Source organism: Myotis nattereri (genome assembly GCF_964212035.1).
Source record: "Myotis nattereri genome assembly, chromosome: 8".
In the NCBI taxonomy this organism is placed as follows: domain Eukaryota; kingdom Metazoa; phylum Chordata; class Mammalia; order Chiroptera; family Vespertilionidae; genus Myotis; species Myotis nattereri.
The window spans coordinates 67,171,912-67,199,616 of record NC_138083.1 but is presented as its reverse complement, the minus strand read 5'-3'; the positions used below and the strand labels follow the sequence as shown (position 1 = coordinate 67,199,616).

At 43.6% G+C, this 27,705-nt stretch overlaps 1 protein-coding gene and 2 pseudogenes across 3 annotated transcripts; 2 read left to right on the top strand and 1 right to left on the bottom strand.

The window, feature by feature from the left end:
- Positions 1–156: 156 nt before the first annotated feature.
- ISY1 (ISY1 splicing factor homolog) lies at positions 157–19,481 on the bottom strand. The gene is made up of 11 exons (XM_081097140.1): positions 19,358–19,481; positions 17,000–17,022; positions 16,432–16,483; positions 14,603–14,668; positions 14,366–14,408; positions 12,536–12,648; positions 10,163–10,280; positions 4,767–4,889; positions 3,852–3,973; positions 1,493–1,579; positions 157–1,110 (listed from the first exon to the last, which is right to left on the bottom strand). The coding sequence occupies exons 1-11, from the start codon at positions 19,358–19,360 to the stop codon at positions 1,003–1,005; spliced, it is 858 nt and encodes a 285-aa protein (XP_080953266.1). The 5' UTR covers positions 19,361–19,481; the 3' UTR covers positions 157–1,002.
- On the top strand, positions 7,096–9,492 carry LOC308523628 (small ribosomal subunit protein eS1-like; annotated as a pseudogene). The gene is made up of 3 exons: positions 7,096–7,267; positions 8,482–8,862; positions 9,120–9,492. The product of its transcript is annotated as a small ribosomal subunit protein eS1-like (transcript).
- Positions 19,482–21,992: 2,511 nt separating the features above from the next.
- On the top strand, positions 21,993–22,686 carry LOC308522951 (putative RNA polymerase II nuclear localization protein SLC7A6OS; annotated as a pseudogene). The gene has a single exon. The product of its transcript is annotated as a putative RNA polymerase II nuclear localization protein SLC7A6OS (transcript).
- Positions 22,687–27,705: the final 5,019 nt, after the last annotated feature.

Sequence of the window (27,705 nt, the reverse complement as noted above, 5' to 3'; positions counted from 1 at the left end):
AGGTGGCAGGTTTGGATCCAACTGGTGCTTCCTGGGCATCCCCAGTGTACTTTCCACCCAGGCCACTTAGGGGGCACAGGAAGGTTGGCTCTGCCCACTGACCTCAGCTTAATGCACCCATCACCTTGATACAGGGAGACCAGGGAACAAGCAGCTGCAGGCATGGAGGTTTCCCCTTCATATAAAAATCTTTAATAAAAATAGCTCTCAAGTGGCCTAATATATGGTGATGGAAGATTGACTTTGATTTGTGGGTACACAATGCAACATATAGATCTTGTATCATAGACATCTATACCTGAAACCTATATGATTCTATTAACCAATGTCACCCCAATAAATTTAATTTAAAAAAATAAATTTTAATTTTTAAAAAATAGCTCTCTACAGAACCAGTCATAAAACAGAAATAGCAAATTCAATTTCCTGCCACCTGGGCAGGAGGGAATGAGGCAAGCTGAGCAGGCCACAGAAAACTATGCCAGACCCAAAAGGTACAGCTCTGGCTGGCTACTGACACATGGGATGTGGGCTCAGGGTTGACACATTTCCTTTTTTCAAGAGGAGTTACAAATAATGTCTTGTTAGGAAAAACTTCATTTTTTTTAATGGTGGTCACTAATTGATCACCCTCCCCACCAAATGGCATTAAAGGATAAATAAAACACTTATAGGCAGCCAGTTAGCAGCCTATTTTACACATTCAATATAAAAATAAGTGGGTTCATACAGTAGCAAAACATTTGTACAAAGGTGACAGCTAAACTGATAGCATGTAGGCAGCCTGCAAGGGAGGGATGGGACAGACTCCTCCCCTGAGACCACAGCTGAGGTAAGAAAAGGTAAAAGAACGAATGGTAAGAAGTAGCAGGGAGCCTTGCCGCACTAGCCGGCCAGTCTGTAGTCCCAGGACAGCAGAACCCTGTAGGTTAATGCAAGGGCCAGCTGGGGCTGAAGAACTTCCAACAGGTTTCCAGACGCAGGGAGCACCCTCACTCAGCCCTAATATCCCATGAGTCTTTTGGCCTCTTCGCTCTGGGCCTGCAGGGTCTCACTTGCATACTTCTGGAGGAGTTCCATCTTCTTCCTCCGCACAAGTGCCTCCTCGATCTGTGAATAAGAGTAAAAGACTCAGGCAATACTCCTCAGGGAGGCCCTCTATGTCCTGCTGGAACCCAGCCGGGAGGGAGTCCCTGTGAAGGAGGCCATTGAGGAGCTCAGTACCCAGAGCGTCTTGAAGGTCCCTTTCTCTCCCACTGGAAGCATGTGAACAACAGAATGTTTACCAGTTTCCTCTAAAGCAGATAAAATCCTGCCTTCTCTAGATCCCACCCCTATTATAAGCACAATGACCAGTGCCATGTGGTCAGGAGTCAGAGCTGCTCATATGGACAGATGGGAAAAGAACCCAGTGAAGCATTCAATGGAGTCTCCTTTAGAGGCAAGGCCCCTGGCACTTGGGAAACTACACCTCCAACGCAGCTCACCCTACCTCTTGCTGCGACGGCACAGGGACATGGGCGATGAACTTCTGCTGCTCATCTTCGCCTCCTTTCTCCTGGCTGCCTTCCTCATCAGACTACAAACAGAGAATAACCAAGAGTCCATGAAATAAACATTGGCAGTGCTATAAAATGCACTACTCTGCAGCTGTTTAAAAGGGGGGGGAGGGAGGGGCGGGGAGATTAGGAAGTTCTGTACTCATACAGAAACAAAGCCAAGACATCATCCATGTATATATAAAACCCTAAGCGACCAGTTGACTGGTCGCTATGACACACACTGATCACCAGGGGGCAGACGCTCAATGCAGGAGCTGCCCCCTGGTGGTCAGTGCGCTCCCATAGCAGGAGCACTGCTTAGCTGGCTGATGGGCACTAGACACTGGGCTCACAGCTGGCAAGCGCAGCTGTAGGGGCGCAAGCCTCTCCCACCTCCACGGCAGTGCTACGGAGTGGCAGCAGCAGGCGCAGCGGGGCTGGGATGAGTGGAAGGGGCGCGGTGCCCGGCCCAGGCTCAGGCTCCTCCCCAGCCGCCTGCCGCTTCATACACTACTATATGCCTTGGGTGATGTCGAACTGCCAGTTTCGGGTGGAAACCAGCAGTCTGACAACCCCTGAGGGGTACCGGATTGCAAGAGGGCACAGGCCAGGCTGAGGGACCCCACCAATGCACAAATCCGTGCACCGGGCCTCTAGTTAAGTATAAAAATCAACAAAACATTGTGTATAGTAAGCTAACTTTTGCAGCAGGAAAGAAAAGAGAATAGAAACTAGTGACAGCAGCAAGAACTAGGTAGAGGGAGGGCAGAGCTGTAAACGACAATCTTTGTTGACTATCTTTATATACTGTTTTGTTCTTGATCTTTGTAAATTTATTATCTCTTTAAAAAAAATTAAATTTAAAGTCTGGTCAAAATGATGGAGTAGGTAAATGCTGTATTGTCCTCCCACTACCACATCAAAATTACAACTAAATTATAGACTGTCACGAGAACAACCTGGAGACCAACTGAACAAAAGTCCTATAACTAAGCTACATAGAAGTCGTCATGTCAAGACCGGCAGGAGGGTAGAGATGCTGAACCAGCAGGTCTCATGCCCACAGTGTGGCAATTCAGAATCAAGAGAGCCCTAGTTGGTTTGGCTCAGTGGATAGAGCATCAGCCTGTGGACTGAAGGGTCCCCAGTTTGATTCCAGTCAAGGGCACATGCCCGGATTGTGGGCTCAATCCCCAGTAGGGGGTGTGCAGGAGGCAGCCAATCAGTGATTCTCTCTCATCATTGATGTTTCAATCTTTCCCTCTTCCTTCCTCTCTGAAATTAATAAAAATATATTTTTTTTAAAAAAAAGAATCAAGAGAGATATCTCTGCTGCGGATGTCCCCAGTGAGGAACAGGGGGCCCCACCCCCATACCAGGCTCCCCAACCCAGAGCACCAGTGCCAGGAAGAGGAATCCCATAACATTGGGCTGTGGAAACAGCAGAGAATTCATCCAAGTGAAACGGAGGAATGCTGGAGACCGAGGCACTCCTCTTGAGGGGCCTAGAAATGGACTCACAAACTCATTCACTCTGGGCTCCAGCACTGGGGCAACAGCTTGAAAAGTGCAAGATACATTTGGGGAGGAACTAAATTGACGAGCTTCAGGACAAGTGCTGGAGGGGCAGGAGTCAGGGCAGTTCTCTCCAGGACAGAAATGTTGGCAGGCAGCATTTTTTCCTTGTTGAGCCCTCTTCCCATCCAGCCTGGCTAACATGGTTCTCCCCACCCTGATTCCCTGAGATCCAGCCCCACTCAACTCAATCACCCAGCCTGAGCCTCTTCTAGCAGCTGTTCCACATAAGCACTTTCTTAAAATCACTGAAAGATGCATAAACCCCAAACAAGCAGTGGCTGGCCTCAGCATGCCTTGTATCTCTTGGTAAGCAGCCCCAGACTGAGTATATGCAGCAACTGGTCTCAATAACTTGCACCATAACTCCTATCAGGTGTCCCCAAGGCTGACATAAGTGGCAGCCAGTCACAGGTTGAAATGTAGCTTCAAATAAGTGGCCATAAGCCTAGCACAACTGGCAGCTGGCCTCGGCTCATACCACAGTGTCCAGCAAAGGGTCCAAAGCCCAACATCAGGGGCAGTCGGCCTCGGTTCACAGCATAGCCTCCCCAAATGCCTTCAAGCAGCCACAACTGCAGATCACTTTGTAGCTCCTACCAGGAGGTCCCAAGCAAGGCAAAAAGCGGTGGCTAAACTTGGCCTGCACTGACACCCTTCCCAAAAGGTCCAGGCTTCACAACTCAGAGCAGAAGGTAAGTGAGCGCCAGAGAGACCCTCACTGCCCACCAGTACCTCCTCCTCCGTGACAGCATAGATGTTGATTTCTTCCTCCTCTTCCTCCTCCTCTTCCTTTTCTCCTCTTGCTAGCCGAGCCTCTCTCTCTGCTTTCCACTTTTCCACTAACTGGGCTCTGACTGAAGACAAGAGACAGCGGGTGTTACTTTGGTTTCTAAATAAGCTTTAAACATCATGCAGAGCAAAGCCAAGATGTTCCCTCAGAAAAGGGTCACCCTTCATTCTGCCCTGGTGGGAGGGAATCAGGTGTGAGGGGCAGTCTGGTCTCACACAGCTCTGACTTAAGTCACTATAAGGCAGCTTTTTAGGGAACATCCTCAGATCCTCCCCAGTTCATCAACCTTGGTGACTTCCTGATACGCCCATGTGAAAAGAGATGCTGTATATAGCATGCTGGCAAAGGGCTCCAACTCCTGACTACCTGCTTCTAAAGCCCTAGTTCAGTGCACCTCCTGGGGAGTAGCACTTATTCTTCACAGAGTTGTCATGAGGCTTCAAAAGAATGTCCATAAAAGGCTCAGCATTTTGCTTGTCATGGAGGAAGCTCTCAGAAAGGGAGACCCATTTTGCTCTACACTGATATCCCATTACCTGTGTTTAAAGGAGATCTAAATCTCCTTAAGTGGGCACGACTTCATGATTTCAAGAAAGGCTAGCCTGGGAAGGAATCCTGGTGGACAGGGAGCAGGTGAGATGACACTCTGTAGCTTCTCCAACATGCTCCTTCTGGCCCAACACCATGCTAACTAACTCACAGTTACTGGGAGTTAGGGCATTAGCAGATCATTTCCTCTGAGGACCATTAGCAACAAAGAAAACTCCCTTTTGGCATAAACCACTATCTAAAAACCTAGTTTCAAGAGAGAGAAACCAGATGCCAAATATAATGAAACGAAATGCCTGTAGACCTACATTTCTTTTCATATTCCTGTTCCAAAGGCACAATAACACCATCATCTTCATCTAGGTAGCCGTAGTATTCAAAATCAATTGCCTTCATGAGCTCAGCACGTGTCTTTCTTGGAGGAGGAAGAGCTAAAAGAAAGAATACCAACTTAGCTGAACTTCCCATCATTATCACACTCAAGCCTTCTCCGTACACACTGTTACAGGGGCATATAGTATGTGTGTTCATGACAATATGAAAGACATTTCTTTACACTAGTAATTGGATTTTATAAGGGGTACTATCCATCAGTGTTGAAACCTTTCACCCAATTAGTCCATTTAAAAAGAATTTATCCTGTCCTTGCTGGTTTGGCTCATTGGATAGTAAGCATTGGCCCATGGACCAAAGAGCCACGGGTTCGATTCCAGTCAAGGGCACATACTTTGGTTGCAGGCTTGACCCCCAGCTGGCCCAGTAGGGGTGCATGCGGGAGGCAACCAATCGATGTGTTTCTCTCTCTCTCTCATTGATGTTTCTCTTTGTCTCTTCCCCCCCTTTCCACTCTCTCTAAAAATCAATAGCTGGCCAGTTTGGCTCAGTGGATAGAATATCAGACTGCAGACTGAAGGGTCCTGGGTTTGGTTCTGGTTGAGGGCACGTGCCCGATGTGGGCTCGGTCCCCAGTGGGGGGCATCCGGGAGGCAGCCAATCAATGACTCTCTCTCATCATTGATGTTTCTATCTCTCCCTCTCCCTTCCTCTCTGACATCAATAAAAAAATAAAATAAAATAAAAATCAATGGGAAAGTATTCTCAGGCGAGGATTAACAAAAAAAAAGAGAGAGAGAGAGAAGAGAGAAAAAAAAGATCTATCCTAATTAAAAAACAACAACAAAAGCTGGCAAAGCTTTATGGACAGAGATGTACATCACAGCATTATTTATATAACAATGAAAATTGAGAATATCTTAGAATAGTTCATTGCAGAATGTGTATGAGATGGGGTAGCCTCCAGCCCCAATAATACTGTTTTTCACAAGGTGCTTTGATAACAGAAAATGCAATAATGTTTAATGAAAAAAAACCCCCGAAAACACGGATTAAAAAAAAAAAACATTAGGGGAAAACATAAGTATATAAAAAACAAACTATAAAAAAACAAAACAGATAAGTGAGAAAGACCTGAAGAAAATATTTTCAGACTTAGGATTACTATTCAGAATATTTAAGTAAATCTTGAAAATCAAAAGGGAAATGACACCCTGGCTGGGTAACTAGGTTGAGGCGTGTCATCCGATATGCAAGGTTATGGGTTCAATCCCCGGTCAGGGTATATACAAGAATCAAGCAATGATTGCATCAATAAGTGAAACAGTAAGTCGATGTTTCTTTCCCTCCCTCCCTCCCTTCCTTCTTTCTCTCTTTCTCTTTCTCTCTCTCTCTCTTTCTCTCCCCCCCGCCCCCCCGCCTTACTTTCTCTCTCCTTAAAATCGAAAAATAAAAATTTGGGGTTGTGGAGGAGAGAAATGATAACCCAACAGATTGGTCAAAGAATAAAGCTGATAATTTAAGAAAAAAATTCATAAGTATACAAATGTCAATTAATAACTGAATTTAATTATCAATTTCATTAGTAATAAAAGAAATAAAAATAGCCCAGCCAGTCTGGTTCAGTGGTTGAGCATTGACCCATGCACCAAGAGGTTACTGGTTTGATTCCAGTCAGGGCACATGCCCAGGTTATTTGCTCTATCCCCAGCAGGGGATATGCAGGAGCCAGTCGATTGATGTTTCTCTCATCGATGTTTCTGTCTCTCTATCCCTCTCCCTACCCCTCTCTCTCTCTATAAAAATAAAAAATAAAAATAAGAAAAATCAATTACAAAAGAATTATGCTAAATTTACTCTGCCTGTCTATAAATGGGGCAAAAAACCTACATAACAGCACATCTGCTTACAACAAGGTTTACTGAATACTTTAAGCTCCTGTTGAGACCTACTGCTCAGAAAAAAACGATTCCTTTCTAAATATTACTGCTCATTACAATGCAGCTGGTCACCCAAGAGATGTATGAGATTAATGTTGTTTTCATGTCTGCTAACACATCATCCATTCTGAAGCACATGGATCAAAGAGTAATTTTAACTTTTAAGTCTTATTCTTTAAGAAATATATTTTGTAAGGCGATAGCTGCCATAAATAGTGATTCCTTTGACGGATCTGGGCAAATAAATGAAATATCTTCTGAAAAGGAGTGACCATTCTACACTTCATTAAGAACATCCATGATTCATGAGAAGGTCAAAATATAAACATTAACCAGAATTTGGAAGAAGCTGATTCCAACCCCCATGGATGAATTTGAGGGGTCTAAGACTCTAGTCAAGGATGTAATTGTAAATGTGGTGGAAACAGCAAGAGAGCTAGAATTACAAGTGGAGCCTGAAGATGGGACTGAATTCTGCAACCTCATGATAAAACCTGAATGGATGAGGAGTTGCTTCTTATGGATCAGCAAGGAAAGTGGTTACTTGAGATGGAATAGAAACCCTGGCCAGTTTGGCTCAGTGGATAGAAGATGAAGATGCCGTGGAGAGTGTTGAAATGATAACAAAGGGTTTAGAATATTACATACACTTGATAAAGTAGTGGCAGGTTGGAGAGGACTGACTCCAATTCTGTGTGTGTGTGTGTGTGTGTGTGTGTGTGTATGACTCCAATTTTGAAATAAGTTCTACTGTGTGTAAAATACTATCAAACACCATGGCATGCTACAGAGAATCATTCATGCAAGGAAGAGTGAAACAATGAGGCAAAGTTCACTGTTGTCTTATTAAGAAATTGCCAAAGCCATCCCAGTCTTTAGGAACTACCAACCTGATGAGTCATCAGCCATAAACATCAAGGAAAGACCCTCCATCAGCAAAAAGATGATTACTCACTAAAGGGTCAGGTGATGGTTAACATTTTTTAGCAATAAAATATTTTTAAATTAAGGTGTGTACATTATTTGTTAGCATAATGCTATTATTGCAAACTTAATAGACTACAGTATAAACAACTTTATATACACTGGGAAACCAATATATTCATAACTCTCTTTGCTGAGATATTTGCTTTATTGCTGTGGTCTGGAACTGAACCTGTAATATCTCCAGGTTATGCCTGTGCACGAAAACTCCAGACCAGTGGTTTCCACAGTGAAAGGCCGAGGTTTGACTGAAGTTTCCCAGGGCTGTGAAAGGACAGGAGAAATAAGGGTGCCTGGCTTGGATTGACACAGACCAGCTTGACTTTTCTCTATCTTTACCTATTGTGGTTAGGTCCATGGTTTTACTTGTCGGGGTTTTTTTTTGGGGGGGGGTTCCCCCCAAATAATAGGTAAGTGAAATATGAATCCAATTCAATTAAAATCCTGCCTTGTAATTTTGGGATATTTCAAAGAGAGGAACTCCTCATTCAGAATAAGAGTCTAGTATGTGCAAAGAGTGTGGAATTTGGCACTAGTCATTTCTAGGTACTTTTCAGCCCCAATTATGTACCCTGGGCCTGTAACTTCATTTCCTAGTGCTTAAAGGTTCTTGTTAAAAATCTGGGAACAATAATTCTGATACTACTGGGCTGTTGTGCAGCTAAGAAGTAATATCGGAGAAGCACCCAGCAAACAGCATGTCTACTGTTATGATGATTACCAATAAATTCAAGGCTAGTATTTTTGGTTCTCTGAGCGGCATCAGAAAGTGGCAAAAAGGGAGCCAAAGAGAAAGTGGTTGATCTGTTTTCTGAGAAAGATTGGTATGATGTGAAACCACGAGTTATGTTCAATGTAAGAAATATTAGAAAAACACTAGTCAAAGGACTCAAGAAACCCAAATTGCACCTGATGGTCTTAAGGGTCGTGTTTTTGAAGTGAGCCTAACTTATCTGAGAATGATGAAGTTGTATTTAGAAAATTAAAGCTAATTACTAAGGATACTCAGGGCAAAGACTGCCCAATTTTCATGACATGGATCTTAACCTGTGACAAAATGTGTTCCATATTCAAAAAATAGTAGCCCATGATTAAAGCTCATGTTGATATCAAGACTACCGACAGTTATTTAATTCATCTATTCTGTGTTGGTTTTTTTAAATTTATTTATTTATTTATTTATTTAAATATATTTTATTGATTTTTTTACAGAGAGGAAGGGAGAGAGATAGAGAGTTAGAAACATCGATGGGATAGAAACATTGATCAGCTGCCTCCTGCACATCTCCTACTGGGGATGTGCCCGCAACCCAGGTACATGCCCTCGACCGGAATCGAACCTGGGACCTTTCAGTCCGCAGGCCGACGCTCTATCCACTGAGCCAAACCGGTTTTGGCATATTCTGTGTTGGTTTTACTAAAAAACACAGCAACCAGGTTCAAAAGACTTCTTAGGCTCAGTATCAACAGTCTGCCAAATCTGGGAAAAGATGAAAATCATGACCCAAGAGGTACAAATGACCTGAAAGAAGTAGTCAAAAAATTGATTCCAGATGGCACTGGAAAAGACATAGAAAAGTCTTGCCATTCTATTGTCTGCTCCATGATGTCTTTGTCAGAAAAGTAAAAATGCTGAAGAAGCACAAGTTTGAATTGGGAAAACTCATGAAGCTTCATGGTGAAGGTAGCAGTTCTGACAACGCCACTAGGGATGAGTCAGGCTCTGAAAGTTAAGTGAGCTAATGGATATGAGCCCCCAGGCCAAGAATCTGTTTAACCCCTAGAGTGCCGGGGAGCACGATCATGCTCCTCCTGCAGTGTCACTATTAGATGCTAGTAGTTCACTCTTTATTGACAGATGGCACCTAAGTGCAGAGTACTTAAGATGTCGAATGTTTGTAGTTCTAAAATTGACGACTGGCATTTATCTGCCTAATTTTTTACAGGTACTACGATTTTATGAAGTTTACTCAGATTTTGTAGCCGTAAAGCTTCGAAATGGCATCCAGTTCTAAGTCTGCTGTTATTAGTGATGATGATATTGCTAAATATGTCAATTCTTGCTGTGAAGATGACAATTTTGTGGAAGATATTGGAGAAGGGTGTCCCTCTATTTTAACATTATATGTTTTGTTCAAATATTTTTTCTACTAGTATTTTATAATACAATGAGCAAACAATATATGTCAAAGAAGAAAACAAATGTAGTAAAGGTTTCCTTAAGTTTTTGAATATGTAACTTCATTTACTTGCGATTCATAATTTTTTTCCTAAACTGCTGTAAAATCAACAAAAATGCCTTGGCAATTTTAGCATAGTTCCTAGGATATTGGTTGGCACTCAAAGGCTTAAAATTCAGACTTACTTCAATGGTGACAAGTAAAAGTCTATTTGTAATGTTTAAAAAACATTTGAGGCCAAAACCCACACAAACATTAATTACTTACGTTCTTTTTCAAATAGCTCTCTAACACCAGGCAAATCTTTTGCTGCTCCAAAGTATTTGTAACCTCGATTTCCTGGGACTTCTTTGCCTTCATGATCCAGCATTTTAGGGCCAACTTTCTTAATGGCAAAGAAAAAGAGAAAATATTTATGTACACAGAAAAATAATTAGGTACCTTTTTATCCTTTAAAAATCCATCTAAATACCTAAAAGTTGGTTGAGTGTTCTCCCATATATTTTAACGTGGTGGGTTCAATTTCTGGTCAGGGCACATACCCAGGTTGTGGGTTCGGTCCCTAGTCAAGCCAGGTATAGAAGGCAACCAAATGATATTCCTTTCTCACATGGATACTTCTCTATCTCTCTCTCTTTCCCTGCCTCCTTCCTCTCTCTAAATAAAAAAAAAAATCTATAATAATAAAAGGGTAATATGCTAATTAGACCTGATGTCCTTCCGGATGTCCTTCCTCCCAGACAAAACCACAGTAGGCGGGGGCCACAGCAGAGGTGGCAGAGGCCCTCGGCCACGGCGGTGGTGGACAGGGGCCAAAGCAGAGGCCGCAGAGGCCCCAGGCCATGGCGGGCGGGGGCCGGGGCCAAGGTCCTTGCACGAAATTCGTGCAAGGATAGGCCTTCCTTTCCCCGGCTGCCAGCACCTGCTTCCCTCCGGCACCTGGGACCCAGGCTTCCCTCCAACTGCGGGCAGGCACCCCGGACTTGGGCTTCCCTCGAAGCCCCAGCTTCGTCCGGAAGGTCATCCAGAAGGACTTCTGGCCTAATTAGCATATTAGGCTTTTATTATTATACACATCCTCAGATGACGATCAAAGAAAAAAGCAGGATTACAAAAAAAGGAAATATTCAAGTATTGCAGACAACTAAGTATTGCTCTGCTTCTTTATACTTTTCTGAACTTGATGACAATGTATTATTTCTTCTCTTTTTATTGTGGAAAAATACACATATCATAAAATTTACCGCCGAAACCGGTTTGGCTCAGTGGATAGAGCGTCGGCCTGCGGACTGAAAGGTCCCAGGTTCGATTCCGGTCAAGGGCATGTACCTGGGTTGCGGGCACATCCCCGGTGGGGGATGTGCAGGAGGCGGCTGATCGATGTTTCTCTCTCATCGATGTTTCTGACTCTCTATCTCTCTCCCTTCCTCTCTGTAAAAAATCAATAAAATATATTTAAAAAAAAAAAAATTTACCATCACCCTGGTCAGTGTGGCTCAATTGGTTATAGCGTTATCCTGTGGATGGAAAGGTTAGCATTTTAATTCCCGGTGGGGGCACATATGGGAACCGATTACTGTGATTCTCTCTCATACATCGATGTTTCCTTTTTTTTTCCTCTCTCTCTCTCCTCTCTCCTCTCTCCTCTCTCTCTCTCTCTCTCTCTCTCTCTCTCTCTCTCTCTCTCTCTCTTCATCCTTCCCTCTCCCCACCCTCACATATCCTTGGGTGAGGAAAAAAAAATTTACCATCTTAAGCATTCTTATGCATACACAAAACTGATATTAAATACATTCATAAGGTCATGTAACCATCACCACCGTCCATTATAACTCTTTTCATCGATTAGGTAGCAGCTGGGAGAAAAATCAACACCCCAGGGAGCGGACTCTAACCTCGGTGGCAGACTCGGCCACCACCCGCCACACTGGGGCTCAGCATCAATGATAAGAGACAATCATTGATTGGCTGCCTCCTGCACTCCCCCCACTGGGGATTGAGCCTGCAACCTGGGCACGTGGCCTGACCGGGAATCGAACCGTGACCTGGTTCATGGGTCGACACTGAAACACTGAGCTATGCCGGTTGGGCAGGGCCATGGTCATTTTAAACAAGGCCCAGAGAAATCAAGGGGCTTACTCAGGGACATCTGGCTGGTATTTGTAGGTATCCTATCTGATCTGAGCCTTGTTCTGTGGAGTCTTTAAACATTATCCGACCTATCCTTTCCATAGATTTCCTGCCCACATGCAACAGGTACCTTTTAAAAAAATATTTATATATTTTTATTGATTTCAGAGAGGAAAGGAGAGGGAGAGAGATAGAAACATCACTGATGAGAGAATCACTGATCGGCTGCCTCCTGCACTCCCCCTACTGGGGATCAAGCCTGCAATCCACACATGTGCCCATGACTGGAATAGAACCAGGGACCCTTCAGTCCGTAGGCCGAAGATCTGTTCACTGAGACAAACGGGCTAGGGCCAACAGGGACTTTTTCAAGCTTTCTTTCATGTTGTGAGTGCTTGCCCTCTAGCAGTCACAGGCTGGGAGCTGCAGGCTCCTAGACAGGCCCTATCCAGCCCGCCCAAAATCTCACAAGCTCATCCCGAACAGCCACAGGGACTGTTGCTTACTTACTACATAATCAGGACCACCCAGCTCCTTTATCCGGACCTCCCAGTGTCCTTTCTCTCTTAGCAATTTGTTAATTTCATCATTCAGGTCACGAATTCGGAATTCACCTAAACCAGCTAGAAAACAAAAACATTTATATCATATCTTCAAAACACCACTCAGTGTCATGACCATAAAAATAAATGCCACAACAATAGACATATTAGGGGACTTTAACATCCCACTGACATACTGGATAGATCTTCTAAACAAAAATCAACAAGTAAACAATGTCCTTAAACAACACACTAGATCAGATGGATTTAATTGATATTTATAGAACATTTCATCCCACAGCTGCAGAATATACATTCTCCTCAAGTGCACATGGAACATTCTCAAAACAGACCACATGTTGGAACACAAAATAAGTCTTTATAAGTTTAAGAAGACTAAAATCATATCAAGCATCTTCTCAGATCACAATGGCATGAAAACAGAAATCGACAACAAAAACACTAAAAAATATTCAAACACATAGAGGCTAAATAGCATGTTATTAAATGATGAATGGGTTACCAATGAGATGAAAAAAGAAGTCAGACAAGAAGAAAAAGTCATCCAAATTGGAAAGAAGGAAGTAAAACTGTCATTCCTCGAAGATGTCAGGATATTATACATAGAAAACCCAAAACACTCCACCAAAAAATACTAGATTTAATAAATGAATTTGGCAAAGTAGCAGGATACAAAATTAATATCTAGAAATCAATGGCATTTTTATACACCAGTAATGAACTCTCAGAAAGAGAAACTAAAAAGATAACCCCATTTATCACTGCAACAAAAAAATAAGATACCTAAGAATAAACTAAACCAAGGAGGTAAAACACCTGTACTCGAAAAACAGGACATTGAAAAAAGAAATAAAGGAAAAAACAAACAAATGGAAGCATATACGGTGTTCATGGATTGGAAGAATTAGCATAATTAAAATATCCATACAACACAAAGCAATCTATAGCTTCAACACAATTCCTATTAAAATACCAAAGACAGCCCTAGCCAGTTTGGCTCAGTGGATAGAGCGTCAACCTGCAGACCAAAGGGTCCCAAGTTCGATTCTGATCACGGGCACGTTCCTTGGTTGCAGGCTCCTCCCCAGCCCTGGCCCTGGTCAGGGCTCGTAAAGGAGACAACCAATTGATGTGTTTCTCTCACATTGATGTGTCTGTCTTTCCCTCTCTCTTCCACTCTCCCTAAAAATCAATGGAAAAATATCCTCTGGTGAAGATTAATTGGAAAAAAAAAAAAGGCCTCATTAAAAAATAAATATTAAAAAATAAATAAAAGATAACTGGAAAAATATCCTCAGGTGAGAATTAACAAAAAATAAATAAAAATCTATATATATAAAAGCCCAGTGACCCAAACAACTGGTCACTATGACGCGCACTGCAGCAGCCAACAGGTCTGATCAGGGCCCCATAGGCCCCTCTCCACAACCACCCATGGCCCCTCCCCCTGGCCAGCCTCACCCCCGATCGGCCCCCCCACACACACCCAGATCAGGGGCAGGGCCAGCCGGCCAACCACCCACGTCCCCTCCTCCCCACCAGCCCTGCCCGATCGGCCCCCATCAGATTCATGCACCAGGCCTCTAGTAAATAAATAAATAAATAAAAATACCAAAAGCATATTTCACAGATCTAGAACAAATATTCTCTTTCTCTATCCCTTCCTCTCTCTTTCTACAATCAATCAATAAATCAATAAAAAGGTAGAATAGTATGTCGAAGTCCCCAAGTATAACTGTGTCTTTTAAAATCAAGTACTTTAAGTAGATAAACTTACCATTCTGAATTTGAGCCACTTTTTTAGAGATCTCTCCAATGATCTGTAAAAAAAAAAAAAAAAAAAAAAAAAAAAGTCAGTAAATTCTTATGACTTTTTAATATGTCTAAAAGCAAAGGAAAATATAATTAAAAACTGGTAATTAAAAAACTTAGAATTTTGGTTTTAGGAGTCATTTAGGTAATAAGAAGCAATTAGAGACTTGTTACTTCTACTAAGATCATATTCAGAATTTACCTGTCGTCTCCACTTCTCAGCTTTGGGCAACTCAGTACATTCTGAGGCAAGGAAGGGTCTTCGTTCCTAAAAGGAAGCAAATTATACACGTTAGCACTATATTGTATGAAAGTACAAGCTTCATTCACCATTCAACTGATTCAGGCCTGAAATCTAAGATGTCTAATGGTTTAAACACATCTGAAGTTCCAATTGCAGATCTTAATCAAGCCTTAAACCCACTCTATAGTCTCTATTTAGGAAACAACCATATAAGCAAAAACATTCATTGCATTGTATTTAATACAGTAAGCCAATGGAAACAACTTAAAAGTCCAATAATAGCCTGGCCAGCGTGGCTCAGTAGTTGAGCCTCGGCCCATGAACCAGGAAGTCACGGTTCAATTCCCAGTCAGGGCACATCCCAGATTGCAGGCTCAATCCCCAGTGTGGGGCGTGTAGGAGGCAGCTGATCAATGATTCTCTCTCATCATTTTTACCTCTCTCCCTTCCTCTCTGAAATCAATAAAAATATATTTTTAAAAATTGTGGTACATATATACAATGGAATATTACTCAACCATAAAGAAGAATGCCCTTGGCCAGTGCTGCTCAGTTGGTCAAGCATTATCAGGTGCACAGAAAAGGTCACCAGTTCGATTCCCAGTCAGGGCACATGTCTAGGTTTCAGGCTCAATCCCCCGTTGGGGTGCATGTGGAAGGCAGCTGATAAATGTTTCTCTCTCACATTAATGTTTCTCTCTCTCTCTCTTTCTCTGTCTCTCCCTCTCCCTTCCTCTCTAAGTCAATAAAAATGTTTTTTTTTTAAATAAATGAAATCTTACCATTTGTGATAGCATAGATGGACCTAGAGCAGTGGTTCTCAACCTTCTGGCCCTTTAAATACAGTTCCTCATGTTGTGACCCAACCATAAAATTATTTTCGTTGCTACTTCATAACTGTAATGTTGCTACTGTTATGAATCGTAATGTAAATATCTGATATGCAGGATGGTCTTAGGCGACCCCTGTGAAAGGGTCGTTTGATCGCCAAAGGGGTCGCAACCCACAGGTTGAGAACCACTGACCTACAGGGTATTATGCTACGTAAAATAAGTCAGTCAGAGAAAGACAAACACCATGTGATTTCACTTATATGTGAAATCTGAAGAACAACATAAACGAACAAACAAAACAGAAAGAAACTCATAGAGAACAGACTGATGACTGCCAGAAGGGCAGGGGACAGGTTGGGAGACTGGGGAAAAAGGTTAAGGGAATAAGAAGTACAAATTGGTAGTTACAAAATAGTCATGGGGATGTAAAATACAGAATAGGGAATATAGTCAATAATATTGTAATAACTATGTATGGTGCCAGGTGAAACTAGAAATATTAGGGGGAACAGTCTGTAAAGTGTATGATTGTCTAATCACTACTCTGTACACCTGAAACTATTACAAAAAACTGAAGAAAAAAATAAAATAATTCAAAGAATGGTACATTTTATCCCTAACCTGGCTGAGTCTCTGTGAGTTTGAGATCATTTATTGGTTTCAGGTTAGAGCTGTTCCCCATAGCACTTCCACTTCCTATTATTCAATATTAAATAGAGCTGGGATATCAGAACTCAATTATCATCGTACAAAAGAGACAGAAGGACAAGCAGCCAAATCCTCACACTGCCCCAGGTACAGAGACATACACCTGGAATTTAACTGTATAGATTCATAAGTGTGTCAAGTGCAGACAAGAAATAGGAAGATTTGGAGTTTTGAAGACTACTCAGGAGAGAATTTTACCACATTTGTTCATGATATTTACAATGTATGAGGAAAATTTACACCAACCTTCACTTTTCCCTCTTCCAATTGAGCTTGGCGAAATCTTGCTAAGGCCGTCCTACCAGAAAGAAAGAAGACTCCATTAGATCTTGCTCACAGACTCTTATCACCCAAGTTCCTGGATAGGGTAAATCAGCTCATGACCATATTTAACATCGTGTGTGTGTGTGTGTGTGTGTGTGTGTGTGTTGTGATTTAGAAACCACAGAGAAGTTATGAGTTTTTATTTTATTTTCACTCCATGTAAGGACTGTGGGAAACTATTTATCAGACCACTGTGGTGAGCAACACATCCAGATGTTAAAGGCTAATATCCTGGGGTGCCCTAGCTGCACTCTCCCAGCCCATGCACCATCCCCAGATGAATGAATGTTCATCTGGTAAAAGTTCTAGGAGCTGTTAGAAAACACTAATGGGGAAAACAAATGGGAAAATATGGGAATACTATTTTAAAGTATGTAGAGAAAGAAACATGTACCAAAAGGCTCATATACCAAAAGGACCAAATACAGAAAGAGCTCTGTGGTAATAATTGTTACATAAAATTTACAGACAAAATCAAGTTGATACTTACATGGCCTTTTCTGCATTTCGGGCCTGAAAGGATAGAGAAGGGAAGAAAAATATCCATTTTTAAAATGACTTGCAACCAGAGGAGCAATGGGCAGCAACAGCTCATCCTGGGCTAACCCCTGACCCTGTCTCCAAGGCTCCTTTCCTTTGACTTTCCAGTGAGCCAAAGCGGCCGAGGCTCATTTCTTTCCTATAACATTTCTAGAGACCCAAAGCAACCCTGCCTAGGCTCTCTCCTGTTGCTTCTTCTATCCTAAGCCCTTCCTTGTCCCAGCTTTAGTAAACATCCTCTCAAAATAAAAAAATATATTATGTGCTACCAGTGTGGCTCAGTGGTGGAGCCTCGAACTATGAACCAAGAGGTCACAGTTCCATTCCTGGTCAGGACACATGCCCAGATTGCAGGTTTGCCCATTAGGGGGCATGCAGGAGGCAGCCGATCAATGGTTCTCTCTTATGAATATTTCCTTCTCTCTATCCCTCTCCCTTCTCTCTCTCTAAGATCAATAAAAACATATTAAAAATATATATTAAAAGATATCCCAAATCCTGTGACTTTACCTATGCTGCTCCCTCTATCTAAAATCTTTGTCTGCTCCCCAGCCCCTTGGATCTGACTAACTCCTAGTCATCCTTCAAAATTTACGTTTGTCATCACTATCCCAGAAGTTCTTTCATGACCCCCTTCTTCCCAGCTCAACTGCTACCCTTTGTCTGGGTATACCTACCATGGCACTTCCTATCCAGCATCACAACTGTCTGTTCCCCGGCAATGCAATTTGAGGAAAACTTTTACAAAGTGAGTTTTATGTAAGTATTGTCACATTAGTGCCAAGTCAATTATCCCTGAAAAACACAATGTCAGGCAGGGAAAATGTTTTCTGGATATAAGTAGAAAGAATTCTTGTTGAGTCATGTAACTGAATTTTATTCTCGGCTCTTAACTTACCATCCCTAAGAAGTAGTCTCTCTAAGACTACTTTAAACAATAGTGTGTACCTCTTATCTCATAGAAATGTCATGATGACTTGATGAGAGAAATACATGAAGACATCAGTTATGCAGTTTATAGACACTCAGCAAATGAGCTCACTTAAAACTCCTTTCTGACCCTCCACTTCACTGAACACAGAAACAAACTTGGCAAATGCTTTTGGGATAAATGAGCATAATATCTACTAAGGAATAAAATAGAGGCTCTCGGAGGGGAAGCCATCCTGCTGAAGGCTGAGGTGGTCTGTGCCTTAAGTATTTCATTAAAGCCTATAGTTCCTAAATATTTAATTCAGTGTTTCTCAATGCTGACTCCATGCTTAAAACACCATGCTAGGTGCTGGGAATTCTGCCATGGTTCTTCCCATGGAACTCACAGGAACGTCCTCCAAAACAATGAATCAATTATAAGTGATCAGTGATAAGGGTATGTATCCAGGGTGATGAACGTGTGATGGTGACAGTTATATAAAATACCCAACAACTCCTGTAACCATAAATATCCAGGTCCAAGGAGATGCCCACTGCTCACCAGAGTTCAGTAAGGACAGTATGCAGCAGTAACTTTGGAGCATATCCTCCTACAGAAAGTGCTGCTTCTAGCCAGCTGGTTCCTTTCTTCTTAGGCTCTTGTGCTCATCAATCTACAAGGGCTTCCACTATGCCCTTATGTTGTAATTATTCTATACTATGCCCTTATGTTGTAATTATTCTAACCTTACTATGACGTCGAGTGCTTCTTATGGGGGCCTCACTTAATGCAAATACTATTGTAACCAACACGTGTGCGCGTCATTTTTGTACCAGCACGCCTCTGTTTACCCGTCGTGAGCACTTCTTGAATGAAGCCCACTTACCACGCCAGCCCAGAGATCGCACCCTCATGCAATGACACTGTGACATTCATTCACACGTTACTGAACTCCCGCAACGTGTCAGACACAGTGTTGGACATTAGAAGCAATGGTGAACAGACCCTACCCTCGGAAAGTTTACATCTTGCGGGGAAGAACGGACGTAAGTCAAATACTCTAGGAACATATGGTCACAACCGCAGTGTGACTTGGGGACAAACAATCCGACACCCTGAATCGGGGCCGGTCCTAGAGCCTCTCATTTCCTTAGTTTCCCCTATCTGTAAGGTAAAGCGCTTCGTCCAGATTAAAACACCATTGGGAGATGGTGTCTCTCGACATTCCAGTTTCCTCCTCCAAATTCTGACAGCTAAAGAGAGGCAAGAAGAGAATTCCCAAATTACAGTCTAGGAGCCCGAGGCCCGCAGTGATGCCGCCTGAGCGCCTCCGATGGTGGGGGAGTCCTCACGGCCCGCCGGCTTGCTCTCCCTACATCCCGCCCCCCTACTCACCATGGTGCAAGTGAGGGGGGCCGCCCTCGGACCGCGTGGCCAGAGAACTTCCCGGCCTCAGGGGAGGCCAACCCCGACGGGAACTGAAGATTCTAACTGACGCACCACCGATTTTTCTGTCGGAAGCAATAAAGGGGGGCGGGGAAAGAACAGGAAATAAGGGACCGGAAGTGAAACTGAGAATGGGCCAGGGAAGGGGGAGGAAATGCAGACTTGCCCTTGTAGGCGGCCTTCCCTTGACTTCTGACGTCACCAGCGCGTGCGTAGGAAGAATGGGGCGTTGGCAAAATTGCGCTTGCGCACCAGTACTGCGACGCTGCCCCGGCGGCTGGTTTTCTCTCGCGAGAACAACTGCGAAATTTCACGCGGTAATTATCAGTACTGCAGGAACCAGCAGTGCTGCAATTGTCTAAGGTTGTGTGAAGTTGTCGTGGCTACTCTCTCATGCTCTCTTCTCAATGAATGGACCGAATTCTCACAACCGACTGGGCGGGTTTCAGATTTGCCAAGTGTACTAAGAAGCATTCCTCATTGGTGGCACACAAAGAATCTGGTGACACTATATAAGTTTGAATATAAATTATAGCTACGATTCAGCAGTTCTCAACCTATGGGTCGCGACCCCTGAACATACATCCTGCATATCAGATATTTACATTACGATTCATAACAGTAGCAAAATTACAGTTATGAAGTAGCAACGAAAATAATTTTATGGTTGGGGGTCACCACAACAGGAGGCACTGTATTAAAGGGCCACAGCATTAGGAAGGTTGAGAATCACTGCTCTAACAGGAGGAAATAGTGACCTGATTACGTGTACCCCAGCCTCTAGAGACTTGCTTCAAAAGACCTTTAGCCGAAACCGGTTTGGCTCAGTGGATAGAGAGTCGGCCTGCAGACTGAAAGGTCCCAGGTTCGATTCCGGTCAAGGGCATGGACCTGGGTTGCGGGCATATCCCCATTAGATGTGCAGGAGGCAGCTGATCGATGTTTCTAACTCTCTATCTCTCTTCCTTCCTCTCTCTAAAAAATCAATAAAATATCTTAAAAAAAAAAAAAAAGAAACATTGATAAGAGAGAAGTGGCCAGAATTGAACAGTTTGGCCAACGCTCTTTCCACTGAGCTAACCCTGACGTGATGAACAGAATAAACTGGTGACTATAATAGAATCAGGGGTATAGAAAGGGAGCGGACTGACTATTCTTGGGGGGGAGAGGGGTATGGGGGATGCGGGAAGAGACTGGACAAAAATCGTGCACCTATGGATGAGGACAGTGGGGGTGGGGTGAGGGGTGGGGTGAGGGCTGAGGCTGGGGTGGGAACCGGGTGGAGGGGAGCTATGGAGGGAAAAAGAGGAACAACTGTAATAACCTGAACAATAAAGATTTAATTAAAAAAACAAAAAGGAAAAAAACCAGTTTCGATGGTTGAACCAGAATGAGGTTTAGAGCCCAGTCAGCCTGACCTCTGCTTCGCCCTCTAATGGTGGCTCCAGAGGCACCCAGTGACTACTAAGGTATCTGTACAATGTCAAGGGTGATGACTTAGCCTCATTTGCATACCCATAATACCCTGCGCAGAGTACAAAGCTTTTCAAGTTTAAAAGACTTTTTTTTAAACTTGTCATTTCTAAGTACAAGAAACTTACTTGAAAAACATCTTGTGCAAACTTTGGGCAGAAAATACCGCTAGCGCTAAAACGCCACCATAACTGTACTAGGTGTTGTAGTTCTTGGGGAAGGGAACTCTGGCGTTAGCAAAGACACTTTGCTTTCTCCTCGGATTTGATTATTATTGCTTCACCTTTTACTGGAGGCTTCCGCGCAGACAAACACGGTTTTCCTTTCTTTTGCACTGCACGTTATTTTACGCAGAGCTCACACCTCTGGAAACTCCTGCACGTGCTTTACGATTACCGCTATAAAGACTAGTGGCACGGCCATTACCGCTATGGAGGCTAGTCGCACGGCCATTACCGCTATGGAGGCTAGTCGCACGGCCATTACCGCTATGGAGGCTAGTCGCACGGCCATTACCGCTATGGGGGCTAGTGGCACGGCCATTACCGCTATGGAGGCTAGTCGCACGGCCATTACCGCTATGGGGGCTAGTCGCACGGCCATTACCGCTATGGAGGCTAGTCGCACGGCCATTACCGCTATGGGGGCTAGTCGCACGGCCATTACCGCTATGGAGGCTAGTCGCACGGCCATTACCGCTATGGGGGCTAGTCGCACGGCCATTACCGCTATGGAGGCTAGTCGCACGGCCATTACCGCTATGGGGGCTAGTCGCACGGCCATTACCGCTATGGGGGCTAGTCGCACGGCCATTACCGCTATGGAGGCTAGTCGCACGGCCATTACCGCTATGGGGGCTAGTCGCACGGCCATTGCCTGCACGTGCTTTACGATTACCGCTATAAAGACTAGTGGCACGGCCATTACCGCTATGGAGGCTAGTCGCACGGCCATTACCGCTATGGGGGCTAGTCGCACGGCCATTACCGCTATGGGGGCTAGTCGCACGGCCATTACCGCTATGGGGGCTAGTCGCACGGCCATTACCGCTATGGGGGCTAGTCGCACGGCCATTACCGCTATGGGGGCTAGTCGCACGGCCATTACCGCTATGGGGGCTAGTCGCACGGCTACACTCCGCGTGAAGCGGAAGCCCAGCGAGGAGCCTGCCGAGGCCCTGGTCCTGGCCTGTAAACGCCTGCGGAGAGATGCGGGGGAGTCGGCGGTCCAAGAGACGCCCCCCCGAGGGTCTGTAGAAAACAGCAGAGAAAAATGTCTTCCAGTTGGTGGCCACCACATGCTCCCAGGAGGACCTGGTCCAGCCGCTCCTGCGCGCTCTGCCCCGACCCCGGGCCACCCCTCAGTGTATCCGCCACAAGAGTTGCTCCCGGAGCGGTTGACTATATCTGAGGATGGACCAAGTGTCGGGCACCGGGAGGAACAGAAGGATGACTATGTGTATGACATTTACTCCTTGGAGGCGGCCACTCCAGGATGGATTGAGAAGGTCCTCTCTGTGCAGCCCTTAAGCCAGGAGTGGGAGCTGGTGGATGATGGCAAACAACTAGAGGACGTTGATGAAGAGGAAGATGAAGATGATGAGAATAGTGAGAATAATTGGCGCAATGAGTACCCAGAGGAGGAGAGCAGTGGATGGAGATGAAGATTCCAGAGGCTCTGATGAATGCGACAGCCTCAGTGAAGAGGAAAGAGGCAATAGCAGACCACATATGTGGAGCAAATACCTTTTGTATGTGCAGAAGGAGTTTGGCTATGACAGCACTTATGACCTGGCCTGGGACTGAGGATCCTGTGACAACCATGAGGTTCTATCACAGGCCCTTGAGGACTTTGACTGCCTTATCAGCCACCCTGGTAGTGTTTCCTGGCATAACACACAGAAGGAGGAAGCATGTCCAACAGCACCATCATAGCAGTGAAAAAGGGTGCTGAAGGAGTATCTCTTTTCCATTAATAGTAGGATGCCAGACCTTGATTGAATTACTTATACCGCCCTGCCGCTCCCCCCAAGGTCTTAGTCATGAATTTGAATGTCAGGATGTTTGTTACTCAGATTAATTACAGTATATTATTTTAAATGTCAAAAAAAATTTTTTTTTATTAAATTAAAAAAAAATAGTAGGATGCTTTGGCTCATTCAAGTGACCCTACAATCTAGGGTCAAAAAACAAAAGCCGAAACCGGTTTGGCTCAGTGGATAGAGCGTCGGCCTGTGGACTGAAAGGTCCCAGGTTCTATTCCGGTCAAGGGCATGGACCTGGGTTTCGGGCACATCCCCAGTGGGAGATGTGCAGGAGGCAGCTGACTGATGTTTCTATCTCATCGATGTTTCTAACTATCCCTCTCCCTTCCTCTCTGTAAAAAATCAATAAAATATATTTTTTAAAAAAATCTTTAACAAGCACTCCAACGGGCCTAGCTGGTTTGGCTCAGTTGATAGAGCATCAGCCCTCAGACTGAAGGGTCCCAGGGTCGATTCAGGTCAAGGGCACATACCTTGGTTGCAGGTTCCCCAGCCCTGGTGGAGGTGCTTACAGGAAGCAACCAATTGATGTGTCTCTCCCTCTCCTTTCCACTTTCTCTAAAAATTAATGGAAAAATATCCTCAGGTGAGGATTAACAAAACAAAAATAAGCAAAATAAGCACTCTAACAGCCTGGCCGGGGTGGCTCAGTGGTTGAGCATCGACCTATAAACCACAAGATCATGGTTGGATTCCCTGTCTGGGCACATGCCTGGATTGCAGGCTCGAACCCAGATTCTCAACACTGATGTTTCTTTCTCTCCCTGTCTGAAATCAATGAAAATTAAATAAATAAAAAAAGAACTCCAACAGAACATCCTCAAACCCAAGCAACATTTGCCCATCTAATGGCTTTCATTGTGTCCCACATTATGTGTTACTGTGCCTTTTCTCTGTTGTCCAAGTGGCATTATGTCATCCAGACTGCTCATTATATGTATTTAAATAGTACCATAATAAAGAGAAAGTCATACATTATTCCACACTCAAATCTTCCATGAAAAACAGCAACTTGAAAAAAGCCCTGTGAGTAACACCAATCAGAAAGGATATATGCACCCATATGTTCATAGCAGCACAATTCACCATAGCTAAGATCTGGAAACAGCCTAAGTGCCCATCAGTAGATGAATGGATTAGAAAACTGTGGTACATCTACACGATGGAATACTATGCTGTTGTAAAAAAGAAGGAACTCTTACCATTTGCAACGGCATGGATGGAACTGGAGAGCATTATGCTAAGTGAAATACGCCAGTCAATGAAGGAAAAATACATGATCTCACTCATTCATGGATAATAAAGACCATTATAAACTTATGAACAATAATAGATACAGAGGCAGAGCTGCCTCAAACAGATTGTCAAACTGCAGTGGGAAGGCCGGGGAGGATTGTGGGGCAGGAAGGAGGGAGGTAAGAAATCAACCGAAGGACTTGTATGCATACATATAAGCATAACCAATCGACATAAGACACTGGGGGGTAGGGGAGGCCAGGGGATTGTCAAGGGCGGGGGGTAAAAAGGGACATATATTTAATACCCTTTGTAATACTTTAAGCAATAAAAAAAAAAAAAAAGAAAGAAAAGCCCTGTGTTGGACAGGATGGAAAAAAAAAGGCTTTTTGTGGAGAGGAGGAGAAGGGTGGGAAAGGGACAGAGAGCAGAGGACAGCCCTAGTGAGGGAAGCAGAACTACATGAGACTACTGTGGGTCCCACATCTCGGCCCCAGAGGCCTCAAAGCTCATGTGCTAATGACAATAATATACTCGCGTACCTATTTCTTTGGTAATTAACAAAAACAAAACCCTCTGAGGCCCAAGTTCTTTGTTGGCTGAGCATTTCATCTCATTTAACAACTGAAGTATTTAAAAAATCCAGTAAACAGCCCGGCCGAGTGGCTCAGTGGTTGAGCATTGACATATGAACCAGGAGGTCATGGTTCGATTCCCAGCAGGGGCATGTGCCCAGATTATGGGCTCGATTCCCACTGTGGGGCATGCAGGAGGCAGCCGATCAACGATACTCTCTCACCACTGATGTTTCTTTCTCTCTTTCCCTCTCCCTTTCTAAAGTCAATAAAAATAAATTTTAAATAAAAAATCCAGTAAACACTCTGGAGCTCATGCCCTGATGAAGAGACAGCATAAAAACAGGTACTTTTTACATAAAGCACTGAACTTAAAATATGCCAAATATACTTAGAATGTACATGGCATGATTGCAGATAGCAAGCTGGGAAACTGCCTCCAAGGCTGAGTTTTCTTTGAGTAAAACCGGTAAATTTGCTTCTCATTCATCATCTGTTTTTTTAAAAAAATATTTTGATTTTTTAGAGAGGGAGGGAAACATTGATGTGAGATGTCAGGGAAACATCAATCGGCTGCTTCCTGCACCCACCCTACCAGGGATCAAGCCCACAACCTGGTCATGTGCCCTAACCGGGAATCCTGGCAACCTTTTGGTGCACTGGATGACACCCATCCAACTGAGCAACACTGGCCAGGGCAGGAATAAAATGGTTGAGGACTCTCTTCAGTTGTTTAAGTATCAAAGCAAGAATGCACAGACCAATCAAATTAACATATGAAAAAAAATGCTTTGCTACAGCCCTAGATGGTTTGGTTCAGTGGATAGAGTGTCAGCCTGCAGACTGAAGGATGCCTGGGTTGTGGGCTCGATCCCCAGTAGGGGGCATGCAGGAAGCAGCTGATCAATGATTCTCTCATCACTGATGTTTCTCTCTCCCTTCCACTCTGAAAGCAATAAAAATATATTTAAAAAAATAAAAGATATTACCAGTGTAGCTCTGCTATGCATTTCAAAATTCAATGGAATTTGGGTGCATTTGAGATCTTGCTATCAGGCATATGTCATCAGTTTGGCTCAAATAATCAACTCATAGAAATTCTCTACAGGGGCCCTGCCAGGTGGCTAAGTTGGTTAGAGCATTGTCCTGAAACCCCAAGGTTGTGGGTTTCATCCTGTCAGGGCACATACAAGAATCAACCAATGATTGATTGTGGTTCAGTGGTTGAGCGTCAACCTGTGAACCAGGTCACATTTCGATTCCCAGTCACGGCACAGTCCCCAGTGCAAGTGTGCAGGAAGCGGCTGATCAATGATTGTCTTTCATCATTGTTTCTATTTCTCTCCTTTCCTCTCTCTGAAATCAATAATAAATGAAAATTCAATAATCAACCAATGAATGCGTAAATAAGTGGAAAAACAAATTGTTTCTCTCCCTTCCTCTAAACCAGTGGTTCGCAACCTGTGGGTCCCAACCCCTTTGGAAGTCAAATGACCCTTTCACAGGGGTTGCCTAAGACCATCGGAAAACATATATAATTACATATTGTTTTTGTGATTAATCACTATGTTTTATGTTCAATTTGTAACAATGAAATTGAGGGTCACAACATGAGGAACTGTATTAAAGGGTCACGGCATTAGGAAGATTGAGAACCAATGCTCTAAACTAAAAAAAAAAAATAATAATTCTCTATAAGTTCATCAATTTACTTGGCATAGCACAGGATTCTAAAGAAGCCCACCCAGGACCACCCAATGGACCCAGACCCGATGCAAGGTACCAGCAGTGGCCCATTGGGCCCCACTGGGTTCCTTTTACACATCTAATGAACTTGGGTGTTTCTCTTGGAATTCTGGGCCTCCTTGCTTCAAGTCGCAGGGCCATGCCTTTTTTTGAGCTGTTCCTGATAGCTGATGGGATGATGGAAGTTTTTCAGATCCCTGAACCTGGAGTGGCAGAGATGAGCATCCAGTTGTCCAGTGCAGTACAGATGATCCCGATCCCAGAGCTGATGGCAGCCTCGGGAAGGACACCTTGGAATTAGTGCACCGAGGGACCTGTGCTTTCGGTTCCCGTCGCATCTGGGAAGCTCTTACTGGCCCTGGCTTGGGTATTCTTAGGAGACTGGAGTACACAAAAGGCCTGGTTTTTTCTGGAAGTTTGTTCAGACTTTACAGATCTCAAAATTAACAAGGGAAATGATTCCTCGAAAGCCAGTAAGTCCTCTGACTATCTGCCCTGCATTGATACTAAGTTGGCTGAGCCTGGCCAGTGTTCCTCAATGGTTGAGCATCAACTCATGAACCAGGAGGTCACTGTTCAATCCTGGATCAGGGCACATGCCCAGGTTTTGGGCTCAATCCCCAGTAGGGAAGGTGCAGGAGGCCACCAGTTGATGTTTCTCTCCCTTCCTCTTTCTGAAATCACTAAACATATTTGAAAGATGGCTGAAATGAGGATTCTTATACATCTACATTAATTTTCATGCACCAAATATATAAAAACGATAAAATAGGTATAATGAATGGAAAACATTTTTAATTGGTCTCTCACACCTTTGAAGAGGATTTAGGTAAATAGATCAATCTATGATGTTGTTTAGTTGTCAACCCAATTTTTTGAAGTGTTAAAAATGGCTGGTCATATTTTAAAAGAGGGAAGGTCATTTGGGACCTGACTTGTCAATGACCAATATAAATTGTGAAGGCCCCCAGGGCAAAATTTGAATCCCAGTTTTTTAAGTTTTTCTCATGGCTCAAATGTCTGTCTGCATGTGAGTCTATATATATCTATATGTTGTAAATGTGAGACACTTTTCTACCTCCAAATGGTATTGTTAAAATTTAAAGGCAATTTTAAGAATTGGCTATACTAAAATTCTTAGAAACTAATTCAAATGTTTTTCAAGTTCACACTTTATTTTGCCCGAGTTCTACACGTCCATAAATAACAGACTTTTTATGTCT